At 45.3% G+C, this 22279-nt stretch overlaps 1 protein-coding gene and 1 long non-coding RNA gene across 2 annotated transcripts in view; one reads left to right on the forward strand and one right to left on the reverse strand.

Moving 5' to 3' along the window:
* Positions 1-22279, reverse strand: part of LOC124075063 — a 45513-nt gene that overhangs the window by 4531 nt on the left and 18703 nt on the right. The gene's annotated exons all lie outside the window — the stretch shown is intronic.
* On the forward strand, positions 2665-5799 carry edn1 (endothelin 1). Its single transcript, XM_046418445.1, has 5 exons — positions 2665-2920; positions 3183-3333; positions 3586-3735; positions 4004-4108; positions 4751-5799. The coding sequence occupies exons 1-5, from the start codon at positions 2860-2862 to the stop codon at positions 4887-4889; spliced, it is 606 nt and encodes a 201-aa protein (XP_046274401.1). The 5' UTR covers positions 2665-2859; the 3' UTR covers positions 4890-5799.

Here is a 22279-nt window from a genome sequence, read left to right on the forward strand (position 1 = left end):
TTCTGCCTGCACTAGAATTAAAAATAACATGCAGAAATATGGATTTGATAAAGGATTTCTTCTCAAAGTGAGTTGTCAATAATAATTCAATACAGAAGGAATTCAAACAACTACAGATCAGTGCCCTAATACAACTAATCAGAGATACTGATGGCTAATATTTGATCATCTGTGGCCACTGTACAACATCAGAACCACTAACTCTCCGCAGGAAGCCAAAACAGAACGTCTTACATGATCATAAATTCTGACTCTTAAAATAAATACCCAGTTATTATTTTAACTGCTGAGACCACATTGGGTCCGTCTGCTTTACAGCTGCTCTACGAAGCTCAAAAAAGGGAGGCACCGCAGTTTAACTGGTTTGTTTTAAATGACGGCTCAATTTCATGGTGTTCACAGTGAAACAATTCGCCCTCCTTCATCATCCCATAAACGGTGAAGTGTGACGAACCACAAAGCAAAGATCATTTAGAAGCAACGACGTGAGCCTCTCTCATCATCGCAGCGATCCCACTTTGAAAATCACCGGTTGCTAATCAAACAAGTGGCTCTCGATCAATTAATTATTGGATTTGTTTTTTATTTGACAGCTGCTGTGCAGGAGGAGTCGGGGTAAAGAGCTCTCAGAGGACAATCTGTCCTCAGTGAGGTGGACCTCATCTCAAGAGGCTGCACACTGATAACCTCCTCGTTCCACCCCATTCAGAAAGTGACTCATCCATCCACACTACAGACCTCATCACTCTGCCTGACTGAAACCTGTGTGTGTGGGGGGGCTATAGCAAAGCGAACAGAGACCCCTAGAGGTCATTATCTGCCAGTGCTGAGAAAACCAAAACAGCTTGAGCATGATCAGAACAAACCTCTCACGGCGGCGTCCCAGCGGCTGTGTGGTCCGGCTGGCTGAGCTCGAGCGTCCACATTTGACCCAAAACATGAGAAAGCTGCCTCTGACTGCTGCTCTGCTGGGCTGTTTCTGTTGTTTCTGACCTCCCGCCTTCAGCACAAGGCGTTCCAAATGGCCAGTGGAAACTCTCTAACACCAGCATCTGATTAGGGCCCTCAGAGGACCAGCAAGGCAGGATGCAGAGACTTTCCCCGCTTTGAGCACACACACGCACACACACACGCACACACACACACACACACACACACACGCAAGCTATTTTCCACCACGGTCTACAGCAAAGTGTCTCTGAAAAGGTGCGATTCAGGGAAATTAAGGACTCCGTAGTTCACACAGTTCAGCACAGCTGGTACTTTTCAGTAATCTTTCAAAGTGAAAAATGTTGTGGAGCCAACAGAACCTCAAATTCACTGCAAAACATTACTAAGACAAAATCCCCTCCTAACAGGCTCCCCCGGAGCTCTTGTGCTCCATCTTTTCTCAGCACTTCCGGAGCATACTGCTGGATGCAGAATCTCCTACCCCGCCCTCCTGAGGCCTGGTACCTCTGCTGGATCCTGAGCCCTCTAAGGCCCTGCCTATTGCACTGACAGTGCTGCTGGACCCAGAACCCTCTCCAAGGCCCTGCCCGGATCCTGCTGCTCCTGCTCTGCTCTGTCCTCCCTGTCTGTCCTTTTTCTCTCTCCTCTCCCCCCTGTCCTGTCTTGATATAAATGTGATGTACACATTGAAGTGGGGTCCCCACCAGCTTGAGATGTTCTGCTTGTTTGCTCTGAACATTTATTATTATTATTATTATTATTTTTAATCACATGAAGGCATCTGTAGGAAAACTTTAGGAAAATCACTTTGGAAGACTGAGACTGTGAAGGCTCAGTGGACCAGTTACTGTCCACCCGTCTTATAGAATTTATGTTTATTCAGTGTATATTTAGCACATACAGTCTTATGTGTTCTGATGTTTTAGTTCTCTTGGTTTGCACATTTTTATTTCTCTTTTTTCTATTCTTTTTGCTTCACACCTCCTGCCTGATCTCACTGATGATTTAAAGGAAAGGATTTGGTGTCTTTGGCCAAATTTAAGACTATTTTAAAACTCACAATAGTTGACTCTTTAGTCTGCTGGTTTATTTTTGTTCTGCTGCTGCGTTCTCGTTGTTTTATAATTATTGTCCTGTCTTTTGAATGACTTTGTCTCGTTTATGATGCCTTGAAAACACAAGGGATGCAAACCTAACTGGTTAATTAAAAAAAGACATTTCAAAGACGTGATCTGACAGCCGTGACACAAAGCTTTCAATCTCATTACAACCAAAGCAGTTTCAGCAAAAGATGTGATTTCACTTCTACTTGACTTAAATCACGTAACAATTCTGAACATTCAGCCTTTTTAACACGGCGGCTTTAGAACATGTTTCTGTATGGGATGCTCGACATTACACGGGGGGACTTAATCCTGACGCTTGGCTGCCACCTGCTGCATCACACGTAAAACTGCAGCTCATCCACAGAGTCCTCCGACAGCGTGGCGCAGGTCGCCCCCTCTCAATCCCAATCCCAGCTCAGAACCAGACCATCTCAAAGTCCTGCACGTTTGCTTATCAGCGGCCTAACAAACATGACTGTCTGGGTACAAGCCAAGGGACAAACCCGAGCGGCGGCGCAGCAGCAGCAGGAGGAGGAGGAGGTGGAGGAGGTGGAGGTGGAGGAGGTGGTGGAGGTGGTGGTGGGGAGGCACTTGTATAAAGTCAAAGAGCCGCACATGTGGGGCCACACTGACAGAGAGACTCCAGACCGACTCCTCTGCGCTCCTGCGTCCCCCTCTGAAACACTTTGCGAAGGAGCGACACTCTGGATGATTAACTTCCCACCTCTGGAGGATTATTAATTATTATTTTTATTATTAATGTTTTTGTTGTGCGATATTTCGTTTTAGAAGAACCTTGAAAATGGATTTACACGTTTTGATTTCCGTGCTATCAGTGATGTACTCCTGGATTTTGCACACAGGTAACTTTCCCAAACACTCAAACGAGCAGTTTTAGCTACTTAACCTGGTTATAAACACTTACAACAACTTTATGTACAGAAGCGAATATCTGAATTAAGTCATTAAGTCAAAAAGTTTGAATCTTATCGGCGATGTTGCAGAGCAAAAATCTTGCTGAAATTGTTGTGGCAACACATTTGCTTTACGCACCTTCGTGACGCGTGATGTGCTGGTAAAAGGTCATCACAATATGCGGTGTGGTAATAAAGATGATTTAATCAGCCCTTGCAGTGCCGACTGGACGGACACCCGCTGACCCCGCCGCCACCCCGGGGCGCCATGTGCGGACCAAACGCTGCTCCTGCGCCACTTTCCTGGACAAGGAGTGCGTCTACTTCTGCCACCTGGACATCATATGGGTCAACACACCTGAGTAAGTCACCGTGAGCCTGGAACTGTCTCCTGCTAAAGATCGACTTTGTTTGTTTACAAAGACACTTTAGCCTGCATGAATGACTCACTGCAAATAAGTTTGAAATACCAAAACTATGTGGCAAAAGTATGGCCGCTGTGGCTGGAAATAAAGTCCGCCTCGGATTAGTTTTCAGTGGCCAAATTGTAATTTGATTGGTGAAACGCGTTTCGACTTGAGTCTGACTCGAACTCGCGCCTCTGTCACGTCCAGGCGCGTGGTCTCCTACGGACTGGGCAACGCTCCCAGGACGAGGCGCGCGGTGGCGGACTCCATGGCAACCAGCAGCGGACCCCGGTGCCGGTGTTCCCGCGAGGGCGACAACACCTGCAGGAACTTCTGCCGGCTGGAAAACCAGCTCAGGTGTGTGCGCGCGCGTGTGTGTGTGTGCGTGCTTGTGTGTGATTTGCATTTTAAATCACAGCTTTATAAGACAAACACGTATCACGTTAACAGTCAGCGATACAAGAAATCTTCCGAGTGTGTAATTTTGTGCTCGTTTCCATCGCATGCGAGAACATGTTTTTGTCTCCTAAATGCCCCTGAACGTCTCGAAACTGTGGGATGAATAATCGTAACGCGATCCCGCTCTAATCGCGTGTTTTTCTTCCCTGTGCGCTCTCGCTCTCAGGTATGGGACGCCGCCAGACTCGGTGATCCGCTCTGCCGAGGGCGATGCTTGTGTTGAGGCGCAGTGCAAACACAAGCTGGCAGCCGACACGGGCAGGATTAAGAGGTAAGGCAACCTGCTCACACTGAGGGAGGCTGAATACCTCAGAGAGTATTTGCAAAATAAATGGACACGGTAATTATAACCTCACGCAACACTGAGGTCTTTTGTAGGGCAAAATATCTCAGGGCTCAAAATGTTTGCATGCATAAAACCCAGTGAGCCTGAGAGATAAAAACAGTCAGCACGTGTTAAAGAGGCAGGAATTTCGAGATTAACCCTCAAGCAAGGAATTCCCTGTATATGTTATGATGACAGAGCATCATGATGAATTCCATAAGCGCTCCAAGCTTGTATGGAATCTACCTGAAGTGAGCTGCATCACTTTAATGTGAGTGTAATGCAGCTCCTGTCTGCCACAGCTGCGTTCATGTACCATCATGTTTCAGACCCAAACCCTCTCAAAGGTTGCGGCGCCACATGTCTGCACCTTAACACATTAATAATTGGAAACACACAAACGAGTCCAGTCTGCTTCAAACTGCGCCCTAAGTGTGTTCTGCGTGACATTTGGCCTACTTTGCGTTTCGAGCGCGAGCGACCGGACAGCTCGAATCCACCCAGCTACACGTTTACCTTTTTAATTTTACATAACGTGAGAGATCGACGGTTTGGGTGTCTGACTGCTTCCTGTCTCCCTCTCTGCAGGATGAAGGACAGCCACGAGAAACGGGCGTCGCCTCCAGCAATGAGGGCCGCCTTGAAAACCCGCCTGCTGCTGCAGAAGTGGCGGACGAGACAGCGCCACAGGGCGAGAGCGTGGGAGGGTGAGAGCGCGGCCTCCTAAAGGAGAAAGATAACCTCCGCACCTTGTCATGCAGAGGGGGAAAGGCTTTCATAACCATGGGCCCTTCTCTGAAGCCTCCTGCCTGTGGGGAGCCCCCTGTGGTAGACAATGGACAGGCCCTAACAAGGCCGGCACACCTCCTCCATGTTGGCTTCGTGGCTGCGGTGTGCGGTGAGGCGTCTGCAGCAGAGGAGAGGGCATTCACACCTGGACCCGGTTGCACTTCACGAGACAGACGAACCAACGAGTGCAGGGGGTTCAGGTGAACGTAGATAAGCTGAACTGAGGACTTGGCCCGTCCCGGTCTGCAAGATCAAGGACATTCATCGATCTCGCAGGTGCCACGGCCAGTCTCTGTCTCTGCTACTCCTTTGGACTTGGAAAACCCCACCACCATGCAGCTAATACATCCCTCCGTTAGAGAAAATGCAAACCACTGGCGTACACGCACGAAGACTGTCCTGCTTATCACATTTCACAATGACGCCCACAGGTGCAGGAACAGACTGTTACGTGAGCACAGAGGGGATTGTGTGTCTGCCGTCGCTGCTTCACACGATGTTGATGCAATGTTTTTCACCGACTGAAACTATTTACTGCGTTTTACGTAACCTCCTGCCTCCTGTATGTCGGGGCACAGGTTGTTGTAGCCATGCAGTACAGTAGCTGCTTTATAAGTGGATCTTATCACAGGTTTCTTAACATTTATCCTAATTTAAGTTGTCACTAAATGTGCCGTGTGTGTTCTCGCTGTGTTTTATTTATTTATTCTTTCTACACGTTGTAATCCGATGGCCATATTGGTCCGTCACATGTCTGGTTTGTCATTTCTGTGAAATGTTTTGTCACCGAGGTGCCAAAGTTTGGCAAAAATTGAAATAAATTTTGACACACTTATTTAAAAAAGAAACCAATCAGCTCCTTCATCTTTATTGTTTAGTCTTTTGTGAACGCTGAGTTTTGAGCACTGAGCAGTCTGGGTTTAGTCTCAAAGGACTTTAAGTTGATAAATGAAATACAGAAACGAGTGAGACAAAATGCGAGCGACGGGGGGATTCAGGGAGTCACACTCGGATAACAAGAAAGCGTTGATGTGGAAGACAACGAGGTGAAGAGCGAGAAACCCCAGCTAACCGCACGCTTTCATGTCCGTGCCAAACCAGACTATACACTGCAATTTCTACAGCAGCTGAAAGAAGATTTGAGGTTTTCGTTGGGCAGGTTGGATTTCAAAGACACATCCAGCACGTCGTTTGTTTTCAGCTCTGTAATGATCCCCTTTGTTTCTAAAACGCTTCCAGATATCTACCACCTTCCAGCCTGAGCTTTCCCAACTCCTGACAACAAAGTGACTCAGCTGAAATTCAACAAAGCTTTTGTTACTCTCTTCACCACCTGCCTCGGCCTCTCCGCTCACCTCTGATGGTTACTGCAGATAAGGGCCATTCTGTACTGCTGCTGTGCCTGGATCACCCTTAACCTCCTCCTCCTCCGGCTGCTGCTGCTGCTCCTGTTGCTCCTCCACCTGCTGCTGCTCCTGCTCCTCCTCTTCCTACTCCTCTCCCTGCTGCTCCTCCACCTCCTCCTCCTCCACCTGCTCCTACTCCTCCTCCTGCTCCTCCTCCTGCTGCTGCTCCTGCTCCTCCTCTTCCTGCTGCTACTCCTGCTCCTCCTCTTCCTACTCCTCTCCCTGCTGCTCCTCCACCTCCTCCTCCTCCTCCTGCTGCTGCTTCTCCTCCTCCTCCAGGGTCCTTGCATCTGTTTTATCTGTTTTTCTCCCTAAATGAAACTAACACTCCTTTCACCTGAGCAGATGCCTTCAGTTTCACTTTGGCTCATAAATCAACGTCATCAAGCTACCAAAATGCCAGTTTTGCAGGAATTAAAAAAAGTTAACTTCAAAGTTAATCAAATGAGGTTTAACATAAGTTTTAGCCCAACTGGCATAAGACAGCAAAATCGTTCATCCTTGAAATCCCTTAATAAGACTCACTCAGTATAAGCACAGATTAAATGATTAAAACACAAAGTTCCTAAAGTTATTTCTGTCACCACAAACACATTTTTCAAATTGTGCAACGCAGAAAGTAAAGCAGCACTAACGTGTTGCGTCAGCGTGTCAGATTTGTCCCCCCTGAATCTCACTTGCACATGCGACACATGTCACAGGAGTTGTTGTTGGGCTCGGTTCAAACGTTGGTACGTCTGAAATCTCATCGCAGATCTGCTCGAACTGGCAGCGGAGAACAATCCAATGCAAATTGGTTGAAAAGTCTTATCTAACCAGCCCATTTAGCAAACAAACTCCATGGAGCTCGACTGAACTCGGTGCCTCGGGCTCATTGGAAGAAATGCTGCTGCGTCTAATCATAATACTACTGATGTCATATTTTCCAGACAGACTTTTTTTTTTGTTTTTGCAGAACAGTTTTAACACTTGTCTGCTGCAGGAGACAGTCAGGACCGCAGATATCATCTGAAGACAACAGAGGGAAAGTTTCGATGACACGCAAGAAACGCGTTCGGCTGGATTTAATCCCACGACGCAGGTACAGTGCGTGTTAGCCTCCGCAGCCACACTAACCTCCCGCTAATGGAAGTACGCCTGTGCTCTCTCGGGATCGTTAGGGATTGTTATCAAGTTGACAAGCAGCCAGCATATCTTTCTTTACAGTGAGTAATTTGGCCATGTTACATAACAAGTGAAAACATTTTCTCGTGTAAAACACAAGGCTCCATTACAACGTTTTTCTATCCAATGCTCTGCTCTCATGTTCACGAATGTGGTGCACGATGTAAAGGTGACGCACAGCGTGTTTCACGCCAACATCCAGCGGTGGAGGTAGAATTCGGGCCATTTTCTTCATTAAAATTGACAGAGTAGAAATACTCCATTACAAGTAAGAGAAGAAACAAGAAAAAAGTACCAAAAGTACTCATCAGGCAGCAGAATGGTCCGTACCAGTGTTATATTATTCACAGAATCACTGTTCCCAGTCATTAAATTAAAACCATGCAGGATACTCAAATCCTTCCTTTAAGTAATTGTACTTTGCTACTTCCCAGCAGGGACATCATTATTCTGCCACACACACTGCAGAAGGTGGTCATCACCTCAGCTCTTTAAACACAGCGACTCCACGGCGTGTTATCAGACTATCTTTATCAAAATCACTGCTGCTCGTTCGCTCCTGTGATTGACTCTTTCACTCCTCAACCTCATTTCATGCTCTCTACATCATGAGGCAGCTGCATTAGCCTCATCAAGCTGCCAAAAAGAGGGGTGTCTCCGTGTACCTGCACACCGAAGAGGTTAACAGCATGCTGACGGGCCCGGGAGCCAACACAATGGCACTTACCCTCTAAACTATGCAGCTCTGTGCATGGAACTCCCCTGAGACATTAGCTTTTGGCATAACTCATTAGCCTATTGAATAGAGCGAGAGAACATAATACCCCATTACACAGCGAGGAATCTCCTCGACTCCACAGGAATTCTCGAGCTCGGGAGCCAAACAATGGGACTGCGAGCGGGGAACGTCTGGGCGGGACGGACTGGCCTGGACTTCTGACGTCTAACCAACACCCGACTCTACCTCCACACGCCCTGTTTTCCAACTAACACGCCCAGCTGTGCCAAAGCAGCTCACGAAACCCTGCTGCAGCCGACCAAAGGGGATTAATTACCGTGGCTGGATGAGTCAAACTCAGGATTTGTCTGAAAAGGGCACACCGGGAGTCAGCTGGATGACTGAGCACCACGAGAAACCTGTCAGGGGGGTTCTTTAAAGGAGTGGGGGGGTGGGGTTGGTGGGTGCGGGGGCTAAGATGTTGCTAAGATGCCCTTTTAGTGTCTGCCTTGCAAGAGAAAGTCAGGCTGGCCAACCGGCAACTCGAGCGACCCTCCTGTGCCGCTGAATTCGGTTTGTCGTCTCATCTGGGCGAGAGAGGATGACACACTTCTGGAAGAGTTGATTATGGGAATCTGTGCAGGCATCTCTCAGCACTTTGTCTGCCTGTAATCCCACCCTGAGTCCTACCCAGCCCAGCTGCTGCCTCCCTTCTTACCTGCCAGGAGCACTGAAAAGCATTAGAGGAATATCCCTGAGATATTCAAAAAAATGCTCCGCTGACAGACATGAATGTGAGGACGAGTCTGCACTTAAGCTTCTGCTCCTCTCCGGCTTTATTCGACTTTACTGCAGTTTGAAATCAAAGCGAGTTTGGGGGGTCACACACTGCTCACATGCACATTCGCAGGGAATGTTCAGAATGTAAAGAATCAAACACTTTGGGTTTGAGTTTTTGACTCTGTTGCCCAAAATTAGCTCGGGCAAAGTCTGGGGTGAAGAAAAACGCGTATGCCAAAGATTTCAAATGTATACACGTTACATAACGAATACACACTTCATATATACGGATAATAAATGCATGGCAAAATATGCATTTGCGTGACACTTGAAGTAATTATTTACATTTTTGGTGAAATGACTAAACAGATGTGAGTCTTTCCAGCATGAGCAATCCAGATGGAACAGTTCATCCCATTAATCAGTATCTGACCGAGGGTTTGCTTGCTGCGAGTGAAGCTTAACTCCACCGAAGGTGTTAAAACTACAGAATCACCCTCAAAGTGTCACATTTTCTTAGTCACGATGGCAGCACTTCTCCAGGCCAGTGTGAGCCAGTCAAACTACTGGATGGACTGTCACCACCTTTTGTACAGAAATTCGTGGTTCCCGGCTGATGTGTCCGATGGCTTTGGTAATCCTCTCTCAGGTTTTCTTGAGAGCCACCAACAGGATGACACCTTCATTTGTCATTGAGGGGATTGCCATCACATTTGGTACGCATATTCACAGTCACTTTGGTGCCCTGACTTTTGTCTAGCGCCATCATCAGGTCAAAATGTCAGTACGTTCAGTACTTTGGTTTTTAACCCAATATCTGCAAACTGACATTCCCATCAGTCTCAGCTGTATTTTGTGTTTACTGCTAATAAGCTAATGTCAGCATTCTAACACACTAAACTCTGAGGGTGAAAGTACTGTAAACATCAACATGTTAGCGTTGTTATTGTGAGCATGCTGACATTACGTTTAGCTCAACGCGCGGCCTCACAGGGCTGCTAGCATGACAGACTCTTAGGGACTGCCCGAAGTTTAATTTTACAGGATATAAAATTCTTGCCAATGTTATCTTAATCTCATAATAATATCCCACAGATTGGATTGTCTCTTTGGGCTTGAGGGTTTTGACCCATATAGTGCTTTATCGGTCAACTAAGTGCTGATATATCAGACCTTGAATAAATATTATACTATTTGAGAAAACACTGCACTGCTGGAGCCCACACTGCAAACAGAGAGATATGAATGAGGTATGTGATTCGGGTTTGCAAAGATAATTTCAAAGAAAAATACATTAAGAAATGGGGACACAGTCGCAGGCTTGGTTACACGTGTTATGAATGTCTGTGCTCCTGTTTGTTTTGTTCTCCTTGGCCACTGTGTTTGTTTCCACTGCTAGGCAGGTGGAGATGAAGCTTTTATTCTCTCTCTCTCTTATTCCTGTTGGATCTCTCTCAAAATGTGATGAAAATCCCTTTGGGGGATGCATGTTGATAGACAATCACAAAAAGACATGTCACCGATGACATCTTCTCGGATTTCATTTGTTGATGCATGTAAAATATCAAAGCCATACATCACCCTTTGGAATAAGTGACTTAGAACTAACAACAAACTTTTCTGTGTTAAATGTCTACTTAGCTGAGGTGGAAGCTTAAAAACATCAGCTGGAGTAATAATCTGAACATAAATACACAGTAAAATATGATTACCATTAAATACTCTTATTTGCTTTCTTTGTGCAACCGCAATATCAATCTTATTAGAATGCAGGAATAGAATAATAATTTAGAATAATAATAAAAAGAATAATAATAGAAGAATAATTTGGGAAAATACATAAGATCAATACTGCTGCTGAGTATGAAACTGTTGCTAATAAAGAGTCAGCTGCTGTGAAACTGTGTTCTTATATTTTATAAAAGAAGATCTTTTTATTTGTGAGCTATCAAGGAGCAGGTCGGTGTATTTTTAATTCTTGGACCAGGCTACTAATTCCATCCGTTTCCATTCTTATTGCTTATGAACTTAATGCACAGTCACGGAAAAACAATCCTACAATGTTGAACTATTCCTTTAATGACAGTTTGACTCTGCCAACGTGACCCACACTGACCTCAGATCCAGAGCCCTGACCCAGGCTGAACCCAGTCTATTAAGAGGTGAATGACCTCAGCAAGTGTTCAGAGGCTCCCTGCCATCCAGCTGCCAGCAGCAGCCAACCTGGGCTGGGACAGCAGCACCAGGAGTCCGGCTCGATGTTTGGACAAGACGGCTGCCAAGAGATAAACCTCGAGGTTCAACTCATTGTGTCAAGTCTTTTTATATACTCCATCATCATCATCCTCTTTAGCTCAGCCTTTCATTGTATACAGTCATGCCAAGATGATTGTTCCTGGCGGGGCCTGGAATTTTGCGTTGCCATCTATTGTCCAAAAACTGACAGATGTATCAGACAGCAGCCTCAGCCAAAACAACAGCACTTGACTCAACTCTATATAGTATTCCTCATATCTCTGCAGATATTTCATAGCCTCATGAAAGTAATATACAAAGGAATTAATCATCATTCAGTAATTTGTTTTATGTCTGATTATCTTGGGCCAATCAGATTACAAAACTTGCTGTGCTCATAATAACTGCCCGAACTTTCTCCAAGCCTTTGTTGCAACAGCACAATATCATCCTGTCACTACGTAACACCATCATGGCTTTTCTGTAATGTTTCAGGTAGAATTCACCGAGCAAACTGGCCGGTTGCTGCAGCCTACAACATGAATCCAGTTTCTTTGATGTGTTGGACTGATGTAGTTCAGTGGAAGGTCAGAGATTTAATCCCATCCTGAGGCGGGAAATAAGGGAGTAACATCAATACGGGAGAAGCTGCAGAATGTCTTCTACAAATACGGGAGCTCACTGGTATGAGAAGACTGTTGACATGTGTGCACTGGTGACTCCAAAGTGGATGCAACCCGGGATGTAATCTGTTTGGAGGGCAGAGCAGTGCAGGTCAACAGGTCTGTGCAAAGTGCATTCGCAGGAGTGAGCTGGGGCAACAGTGAGTGAGCCCCTATTGCCAGGACTGCGGCTGGCACTCGACCTATTCAAGTCCGGGCTGTTGTCAAGGTGATAAGGGCATATTGAGAAAATATACCTAAAAAGTCTAAGGTCATGTGTTATTATAAGCGCTCCTACATCAGTGGCTACCCTCTTTTTCAGCTTGTGACCCACTGATACAAAGAAATCTGTAGTTTGCACGTGTTTACGGCCTGTGAGGAGTTCAACCAAAGGTAAAAGGTATATTTCCCGAATGTTGGAAATGTACTTTATTGCTTTTCTTGGCGACAGTTTGATAAAAAGATGACTCACTCACTCATCTGTCTGTTAAAAATATGAGGCTACAGCCATCAACTAGCTTAGCTTAGCACAAAGACTGGAAACAGCCAGCCTGGCACTGTCCAAATAAAATATCCTATAAACATAAGTAAGTATTACCCAGCTGCTAATGCTTACTTCTGTTTGAAATACATTTCATTTTTTCAAATCTGCATTGTTACAAAAACAGCAGTCAGTGGCCCGAACCTTACTGTGATTGGTCAAGGTGTAGCTTATTTACCTGCCACTGCTGATGGCTTAGGAGTAAATCAAATTCACCTGACACTTCACAGACTCACCCACATTCGGCCCGTGACCTTCAGCCCAGTTGGCTTACTGTAAATGTGAATGGTATCCACAGCTCGGCCAGCCTTGGAAACTATCTGCGAGGTCAAGGGGTTAAACATGGCTGATAAACCGGGAGATTACCGTAACTGTTAGCTCTCATTTGGTCTGCTTAAGGGAGTTTCTCGCCTCTTCTTTCTGCAACACATTCCACACATGTTTTCTGCAAGACTTTGTCCCATTTCCCAAAGCGTCTGTCAGTCTGCAACGAGGCCCCACATGTCCTCCACTCAACACTGAATACCGCACTCACAGCACCAGTACAGACTGTGCAGCTGCACCTGAGGCCTGAGGTCTGGCAGGTCCTCTGGTCCCACCTCATGGGGGACTACAGATCACAGAGAGAGCGTACGACGCAGCGTGATAGGAGAGCAATTACAGGAAAAAGATCCTGAAAACACTTTCGATCAAAGTAATGAAAACTGGGAAAGATGTAAAATTAAATACATGATACCACAAAACACATTTCAGTCTGGTTACTCACACTCTCAAGTGAAAAAAATGTCAACATATTTTTAAGGAAGATCTCAGTCAGAAATTCACTGCACAAGAATTTCCCGTGGCTGAAGCAAAATGGCAAAAACTCTCTCACAGACAACAGTGCAGCGAACCATCTCTGAATTGAAGTTACAATCCTTAATGCACATATTTGAAATAATACTGGTGTATTTACAGTTAGTAATCACCTCTAGAGGTAAGAGCAGCAGAGTAGTTTCACTTAGTAGCACCCGTGTCCACCAGTCAGCCCCTGTCCACCTTGCCGCTCCGCGTCCACACGACATTCAAATGGCCTCTCTAGACTTAAAGGAGTCATAGGAAACAATGTATGAACGTAACACAGCATTACTGATGATCAGTTTATCAGTCTCACTGTTGATTCTCTGCCTCGGCTTCACATTCAAAAGCGCATCTACCAAAGGGTCATTTGACAGCCAATCAGCTGGGAGTAATGAAGGAAGGAGCAGCCTCAGTGAGCTGCAGTTTAATATGTTTTAGTCATGTTCAACTGCACTTTCTGTAACTTCTGTAACCAGCAGTGACTCAAGACCAAAAGCTGAAGGGTTTTAACCAAGGGAAGTCAAGTCACTCTAATCAAACACAAAATGCCACAGAGTTTGAGCCTGGTTATTCACATCGAGTCACAGAAGCATCATTACTTTTAAGGAAGTTTTGCTCTGCAGCTCAACTGGTGTCACTGGAGTGACTCAGCAAACTCCAGCACTGCAAATTCACTGCACAAGAATTGCCCCCTGAGACGTCCAACCAAAAATATTCACAGAGCTACATGAAGCAGGGAGGTCATCCTCTTTATTCAGGGCATCACTTTACCGGACCTCTCGCTGTCCAGTTACCTCAACTGACTTCACCCCGGCCACTTCCACCAACTTGTCCGGGGGGGGATACCAAGACGTCCCCAGGCCAGACGAGAGATATAATCCCTCCATCTTGTCCTGGGTCTCACTCAGGGTCTCCTCCTGGATGGACACGCCTGAAACTACTCCCCGGGGAGACGTCCAGGAGGCATCCTAACCAGGTCCCCGAACCACCTCAGCAGCAGCTCTACTTTGAGACCCTCCCGGATGTCTGAGCTCCTCACCCTGTCTCTGAGGCTGAGCCTACCGTACGGAGGAAACTCATACTGTATCTACATGCACGTCACAATTGCTTCTGTTTAGATGCTGAAGTGTATTTTGTGGCACTGATACTTGCAGTACTGAGTGCAATGACAATAAATCTAATATGAAGGATGTTGTGGAAACGCTTGCACAAATCAAAGCCCACTCTATGCATGATGAGGTGTTCTTAAGGGGCTTTTTCATGAGTTGGAGGAAAAACCACTGGACAAAACATAAACACTGCTACAGGTGTTTATTTTATGCTGTTTTGCAAATCCCTGCACCTTTTGCAGTTTGCGGTCTGACCTGCTGAGCTGCTCCTCTGTTGCTCAACCACGAGTAGCCTAAACTTCAGCAAACGTCTCACTTACAGTCAGCTAATTTGATGATGTCACTGTCTGTCTGCTCTGGAACATTTTTCCAAAGTGGAGTCTGCACTCAAAGTTGGCCGCAAAGCATTGTCCAAAATAATATGGAAGCATTAAGATTTCCCTTCACTGGAAGTAAGAGGCCGAGTCCAACCCCTGAAAAACAGCCCAATAAAGAGGAGTGTCTGGATAGTTTTGTCTACATAGTATATCTTCTTCTTCTTCTTCTTCTTCAGCGCTGTTTCATGTAACTGAAAGTTTGTGTCTCAGTGTGAAAGGAGCTCAGCACCCAAACTTACACTGTGTCCTGTCATCACATGCAACATCCTCAGACTACCAGATAAACTGACACACAAAATCGAGCGAGAGGCACAAAAGGAAAGTGTTTACGCATTCTTCTATCTATCCATCATCCCTGACTCTCAGCTACTGCAGTCTATGTGCAGCTCTGATAATGTCGCTTTGCCCCGTCGCGGAACAATATACCCTGTCCCTCTGTGCTCTGCTGCTATCGCCCTCAAACTAAACAAGATTGTGTGCACCTGCAGCATGTTGAGGCAGCAGTTGCCAAACAAAACTCAAACTCTGTCAACAGCGGGTGAGTCAGCTGTCAGCCAAACACATCCGCAGACATCTCTAACCCAAACAGCATGGGAGATTATCGGAACCCGGAGTGAACCTCCGCCTAAACTGATGCACCTAACAGAAAATGTGCCATTTACAACAACAACAGGGAGGAATATTGCGTAACATGCCAAGATAGAAACTGGGAGGGTAATTCCTGAATCCTTTTGTCTCCGACTGGTTTTTAAAGGAATAGTTTGACATATATGGAAATACGCCTATTCCTGAAAGTCTCGTTATGGCTGTGAGGGCTGTCAGGCAATCAGTAGAAACACCAGTAACTGACTGGTCTGACACATCTAAAGCCCCATTAAACCAGGTTAGGTTTCTATACATCACGGGTTTCTATGGATTTAACAAATGAGACACAACATGGACAGGGTCTGGCTAGCTTCTAGTCTTTATGCTAAGCTAAGCTTACCAGCTGCTGGCTCTAGCTTCATATTCACCACATAAACCTGGTATTGTCCTTCTCATCTTCTTGGCAAGAAGGTGAACTTTCAAAACGCCAGACTAGTCCTTTAATTTGTTCACTCAGATTCATGACTTTGTGTCGACAGAGAGATAAAGTCAATCTACCAAAGCCAGTCTTAAGTTTTCTCTTTGACTTGTGTGAACAGCTGCAGTTGATAAACACTGAATTGTCTTAAAGTTAAAAATTAGTCACTACACCACTCCGAGCTGCATTTTCATCCTAAAAATCAATCAAAGAAGAAGAAGAGGGAAATGTGACTCATAATTTGTGGTTTGCTAAAAACTTGTAGAGCGGTCCTGCAAGCATTTGGTCTGCTGTTGCTTCATGAATCACTGATTCTCTGTAGTAAATCATTCCCGTAAGAGTTAAAAACTAATCCACGTCTCCTGCTGCTGACGTTTGATCGTATCAAAATTCTTGTGATCCCGGCTGTTAAAATGGTGTCATGTTGTAGCGCCGTGAATCTCAGAGTGGCAAACCCTTTTAACGGCATGATGACGATATATTTCATGATATATTTTAATTCAAAGTAACATTGGTATTAGACATGCTATCAGTCAAGCAGCTCAACACGAGGTACCGACCACAGCATTTGGACGCTAACATGAGGGTCGGGAGTGAGCGAACTTTATTCAGCGCACTGCATTACATTTACAAAGAACTTAACTGCACAGCGGTGATACAGATTTCCACTTATGAAGGCATTTTTGCAGTTTATTTTGCAGTTAATCTGAATGTTTTGACTTAGTTGCAGACTTCACAGACTACAGATGAACACGATGGTAACGCTCCTCTGTGGAATCACATTAAGCTTCTGGACGTCATGTTTCCTAATGGCTGTGAGTTTTGGAGGGTCACAACTCACCTTCCTCTCCAGCCAAGCCCTGCCTCGTCTGTGGGACCCCCGACACACTACCTGATCCCCACGGGGGTCTTGGACCCATCATGCCTTTATGAGGGCTATTTGGGACACCACTCAGGCTGTGATGACCTTCCCTGCGGGGGGACATGGCCTCGGGGCAGGCAGGGAGGAACGGGGGAGCAGCGAGGTCGACCCAGTCCCCAGTTGCCAGTGCTCTCAGTGGCCTCCATTTGACCAAACTTCACATGCTACTGGTATGCATAATGGCCAACCACAGGGAACAGACGCATGAGGGCAACGACTGTGCCTCCGCAGTCCTTTTAAAAGCAGGTCAGAGGCCACATGTTTGGGGTCTTGGAAATATATTAACAACAAAGATGACTTCTGATGACTCCTGCATACAAACTTTTACTGCTTACCATCTGGCAGGTGGGACAGTATCTAACAGCTGCAACATGCAGAAACTATTACTGTACCAGCTGCAAACTCACAGGTGTTACAGTAGTAGTTAGCAGGTGTGACCCCAGACAGCACATTATATGGGGCTTTTTGACATGAAACTAACTGTAGATAAGGACTGTGTCTTGGTCTGGAACAAAATAAAGATGTATGTAGCTCTTGTTTGGGTGCTGTAGTAAAATTGAACACTGAAAGAGTGCACGGCTTTCCAGTAATCATCTGACATCACACACAGTGTCCCAAAACAGAGTTCTTCCTGTAATAAAACTCACTTCTTGTCGGCTGGTAAACACAGACCACCGTGTTCCATAATACTGAACCTTTCTGAATGTACAGCACACACAGCAGAAGGAGACAAAAGAACAATCACACGCAAAAACAAAGAACAGAGTTGAAAAGTCTAAATAAGAAAAGATAAAGATCCAATAGCGTCCCCATGAGCTTACAGTGTTAAACCTTGTGTCTAAGCTTCACACTGCATGGCATACAGCAAATGACGTTACTAATGTATGAAGACGTAAAGTAAAGCGCCAGTGAATGTCAAACTCTGGAGTGTCGCTGTCGATTGAACTTGATTTAATGTTTTATTGTTTTTTGTCTCACCTTCATATGCAATTTATTGTAATTTTGCAGTTATAAACAAATCTTCTATATTTTCAATCAGTCCAAATCTCCTTGTTACATTCGGTGATGGATAATTTGGTCTGAAGGTAAATGAAGCAGCAAAGTTCATATAGTACACTACATAGACAAAAGTATACAGACACCCCTCTTTATGAGGCTGTTTTCAGTGCTCGGCCCCTGACTTCCAGTGAAGGGAAATCTTAATGCTTCAGCATACCAAGACATTTTGGACAATGCTATGCTTCCAACTTTGTGGCAACAGTTTGTTGAAGGCCCTTTTCTATTCCAGCATGACTGCACAAAGCAAAGCTCCATAAAGACATGGTTGGATGAGTTTGGTGTGGAAGAACTTGACTGGCCCACACAGAGCCCTGACCTCAACCCCATCCAACACCTTTGGGATGAACTGGAACAGAGATTGTGAGCCAGGCCTTTTGGTCCAACATCAGTGTGTGACCTCACAAATGCTCTACTGCATGAATGGGCACAAATTCCCACAGAAACACTCCAACATGTTGTGGAAATCCTTCACAGAAGAGTGGAAGCTGTGAGAGCTGCAAAGCTGAATGTGTGTTTGGAGTGAGACGTCATTAAAGTCCCTGTTGGTGTAAAGGTCAGGTGTCCCAATACCTTTGTCTATGTAGTATATCCAAAATGGAGAGGAAACCATTTTAATCACCCTTAATGAATATTCACAACAAATTACTGGAAATTTGTTTAAATACTCAGATCCCTTAGATTTAGGATGTGATGGACAAAAGTGTTTTTAAGTGAGGGATTACGACCTGATTGTCACACTAAACAAAAGGTTGGCAAAATAAGTCTGAATCATCTTGCAGGGATCATTAATACAAATAAACACTGTACATGAAACTTTAAGGCATGTGGTCAGTACGTTTCTCGCTCTGGACCAAAGCCTTGATGACCACTGCTGGAGCAAAAACAAAAACCACTAACAAATAAACAAAAGTGGATTCATTTTCCGGTCCTGACCAAGCGTGACAAAAATAACACAAACTTCACTTAGTCCAGTTTGTGTGGCTGAACACTGAGCAGGGTGGTGTTTTTTTTGGCTCGGTATCAGACAGAGTTTATTTAGCGATAACAACACAAACAACTCGCGCTGCTCTTCGTCTTCCTTTCAGTCGCTGGTGAGACTGGTGACACCAACAGACAAGCAGAAGCTGTGGCTCAGCCGTCGGTCAGCACTGACAGCGAGAGGTCAACCCGCTCGCTGCTGGATTCCGTGATGAATTGTGCACTTTCACATGACATATTTCTCACTCTTGTACACATTACAAGACTAATGGAAAACCATTAGTCCAGGAGGAAGATCATTTTGCCTCACCCTACATGAAGGTAATTGAAGCACAATGTCCACACGCTTCTTATAGAACACGGTTGCCAAACCTGTTGAGCTGGTTTTAAATGATGCACTGCTAATCATCTGCACGCCTTCCCTCTGAAAAATATTTAATTAGCCCTGACAAGTAGTGACTCACATGCAATTACACCGCAGTCCTTCTCCGAGTTTCTCTGCTGAGCACTACGGGGCTGCAGGCAAATCCTTTCGATTTTATAGCTTCCCCTGACCCCGACATCCACTTTTCAGACCACACAGGTCATCACAAGCAGCATCAGACCACCAGCAACGAGGGAGAGGGAAACCAACCGAGGCAGGCAGCTCTTGATCCTGACAGTGACGGGTACACAAACGAGTAGCTTGACGAATAACCACAATGTTACCATGAACATTTTTTCCTTCAAACCAGGTGGGTTAATTGGGTTACTCAAAAGCGAGAAACATAGCTGATTGTTGAGCATCAGTCCCAGAATAACTCCAACCTTTTCTAACCATGACGGGCACTAACAAATCAATCAGTTACGAAAGTCCGATCAGAAAACACCAGTGTGATTTGTTCTTCAGGGTATTTACAGAAAACTTGTTGTGCTCTCCGGGGTTTTGCAGAAATGCCCAACTCTGAGGGTCTGTCAGGTATTTTAGATGCACCGGTCACATCTGTGCAGCTGAGTGTATCCTGTTTGTCCGTGTTGCTGTGCTTTTGGGTCTGCCGTGTGGTCTGATCAGGCTCTTTAATCTCCTTAGAAAACACCTCACATCAACGCACCAGCCAGCGTGATGCAGACATCCGGACAGATCAATGTAGATTTCTCCTTCGTGCTCACTTGCCAAAAGCCACAGGCAGGAGGATGCAAACCCGGCTGTGTTTTTGTGTGTAGTGAACAAGGCCAAAGGACAAATTGCTGTCTGCTTTCTTGAGCCTTTATCTGCCTCGGGAACGGCGCTGCGAGGATGACAGCGGCGTGATGAAACGGCAGCCTTTAGAACTGGGAGTGAAAAACATGGCATGATTAATCTTGGCAGCTTGTTTGTTATTTTTAGCGAGGCATTTAGGGACCAGGCAGTTAGAAAAAAAAATCTAATGCCTTTTGTAGACAGGAGCAATTTCACCTCAAGAATCAAAACTTTTCAAACGCGACCGCTGGGAGAATTGCTGCTGCATGCCAGCGTCTCGTCTCACCTGAGTGACTTGTGTTGTTTTTGGAGAGGCAGGAAGTTAAGACCGACTGATGGCGTGACAGTGGAGGACTGGTGTTTAAGTGAAGGAGCTTGAACACTTAATGTCACCGCACCTCCTTGTACCTGCTTGTCACAGTCTGCTTCCAGGAGAGGACCTGTTCAGAAAATGGTCTGTATTACCCTGATAGTCACACACAAGTTGCTTTCTTTGTGATCTGATTTTTTTTTAATTAACATTTTGCCCTGAACAGTCAGCAGTACCCAAACACATTTTTATACCACTGTCATCATTTTCAGTTAACAAGGTATCTGCTGTTGTGATTTCCATCAGTCAACCAATGACCTGGACGGCTGCTTTAATCTCATCCACGCTGTCACAATTTCAGTGCCTCTCGTTTTACTTTAGTTGCTAGCTAACTATGAAACAGGATGACAGACAGACAGCAGTCTCCTCTTCTGCGGCATGTTGGCAAACCAGCTTAGAGGAGCATCACTGCCACCGACTTTCACTCTCACATTACATGAGGACATGGCAATCTGCCCTGCTGGCAAATCAGGTTACTCTTGTGGATTCACAAAAATTCAAATCCAACCCTGGTTTGCCACACAGCCTGCTTCAAATGTACAGTAGAAAGACTCGGGGTGAGCACCCATGCTGGAAACTACGATTGCACTGACAACCCTAAAACCCCACAATATGCCATATAGACAAAAGTATTGGGCCACCTGACCATTACACCAACAGGGACTTTAATGACATCTCATTCTAAATGGTGTTATATAGCTATATATGTCTATATGGTGTATAAACTACATGGTAATGAATAGACATGGCACCCAGTGCAATGATGTGGTTAACTGATGTGTTTCTGGACAATGACAGAAGAATATGATACACACACTTGCTAGGTGGATCAGTTTATTGTAGTTTTGGTCTTTTCACAGGTTTGTGACAATAAGAACACCAGACTAATTCTTTAATAATTGGATTGTCACTGCAAAGAGACTATAAAACCCCATTAAGATGACAATGTCTCTATTTTCTGTCATTTACAAACTGGATAGAACTGGATTCCCCTGCACAGGAACCAATTTGAACCCTATTTCTCAGACCCGGACTATTGTGTTAAATGCTTGTTAGCCACTGAACCTGAAACGAGGACGCGCTCCTGAAAAGGCCAGAGGAAGGCAAGAGTCAGGGACAAAAGGCTGAAAGAAAGAGATGAATGAAGAGGGAAAAAAAAGAAAAAAACTTGTCCAGGAAGGTTAGAGTGCACAGTGTCAGCATGGGGTAAAGTAGAATCACATGGTCTGAAAGCAGGACTGCAGTGAGTCTGCATCAGTGTACAAAATTACATTCAATTGTGGCATCACACTCACACATTACCAGTAACGACTGAATTTACAGGAATTGTGCTGTGGTGTGATTTGACACCACGGCATGTTTCACTTTCTAACAGACTGCACTGTGGCGGGAACCCACCAGAATCCGATTGCTATTTCAATTTATTTCACGGCGTTGATGTTATCGCTCGCTTGCAATCTCACCCAGCGATGAGGGAAAAAATGCTTAATCGTAGAGACAGACAAATAGAGGCAAGAGACATGAAAACGCAGATAGTATCAGATGAGGCTGTTATCCTGAATTCTGTTTATATCCAAACACGCCCACAGAAAACACATTTCTCATCAGTCATTCCACTCGTGCCACGCTCATGAACGGCACTTCCAACGACGCCACCTCGACTGGAGACAAAAACACAGTAAAAATCACAGCTAATCCAGAACGTTGCACATATTTGATTCACTGACGTTCACTTCTTCCAGCTCATTTGATTTGTTAAATAGAAGCTGATGCCGCGTTTCTCCAGTGCAGCTCACCTGTGGACGGCTTGGCTGCTAACATCACGGTTGACATGTTTTGTTTATTAGATACCAGGAAGTTTTTCACTGAACAAACAGCCATGAAC

Source organism: Scatophagus argus, chromosome 17 (genome assembly GCF_020382885.2).
Source record: "Scatophagus argus isolate fScaArg1 chromosome 17, fScaArg1.pri, whole genome shotgun sequence".
Lineage (NCBI taxonomy): Eukaryota > Metazoa > Chordata > Actinopteri > Scatophagidae > Scatophagus > Scatophagus argus.

Coding starts and splice junctions, on each gene's coding strand:
- edn1 (XM_046418445.1), top strand. CDS start 2,860: ATGGATTTACACGTTTTGATTTCCGTGCTATCAGTGATGTACTCCTGG. Junction 3,736..4,003: donor CGGCTGGAAAACCAGCTCAG/GTGTGTGCGCGC, acceptor TCTCGCTCTCAG/GTATGGGACGCCGCCAGACT. Junction 4,109..4,750: donor GACACGGGCAGGATTAAGAG/GTAAGGCAACCT, acceptor CCCTCTCTGCAG/GATGAAGGACAGCCACGAGA.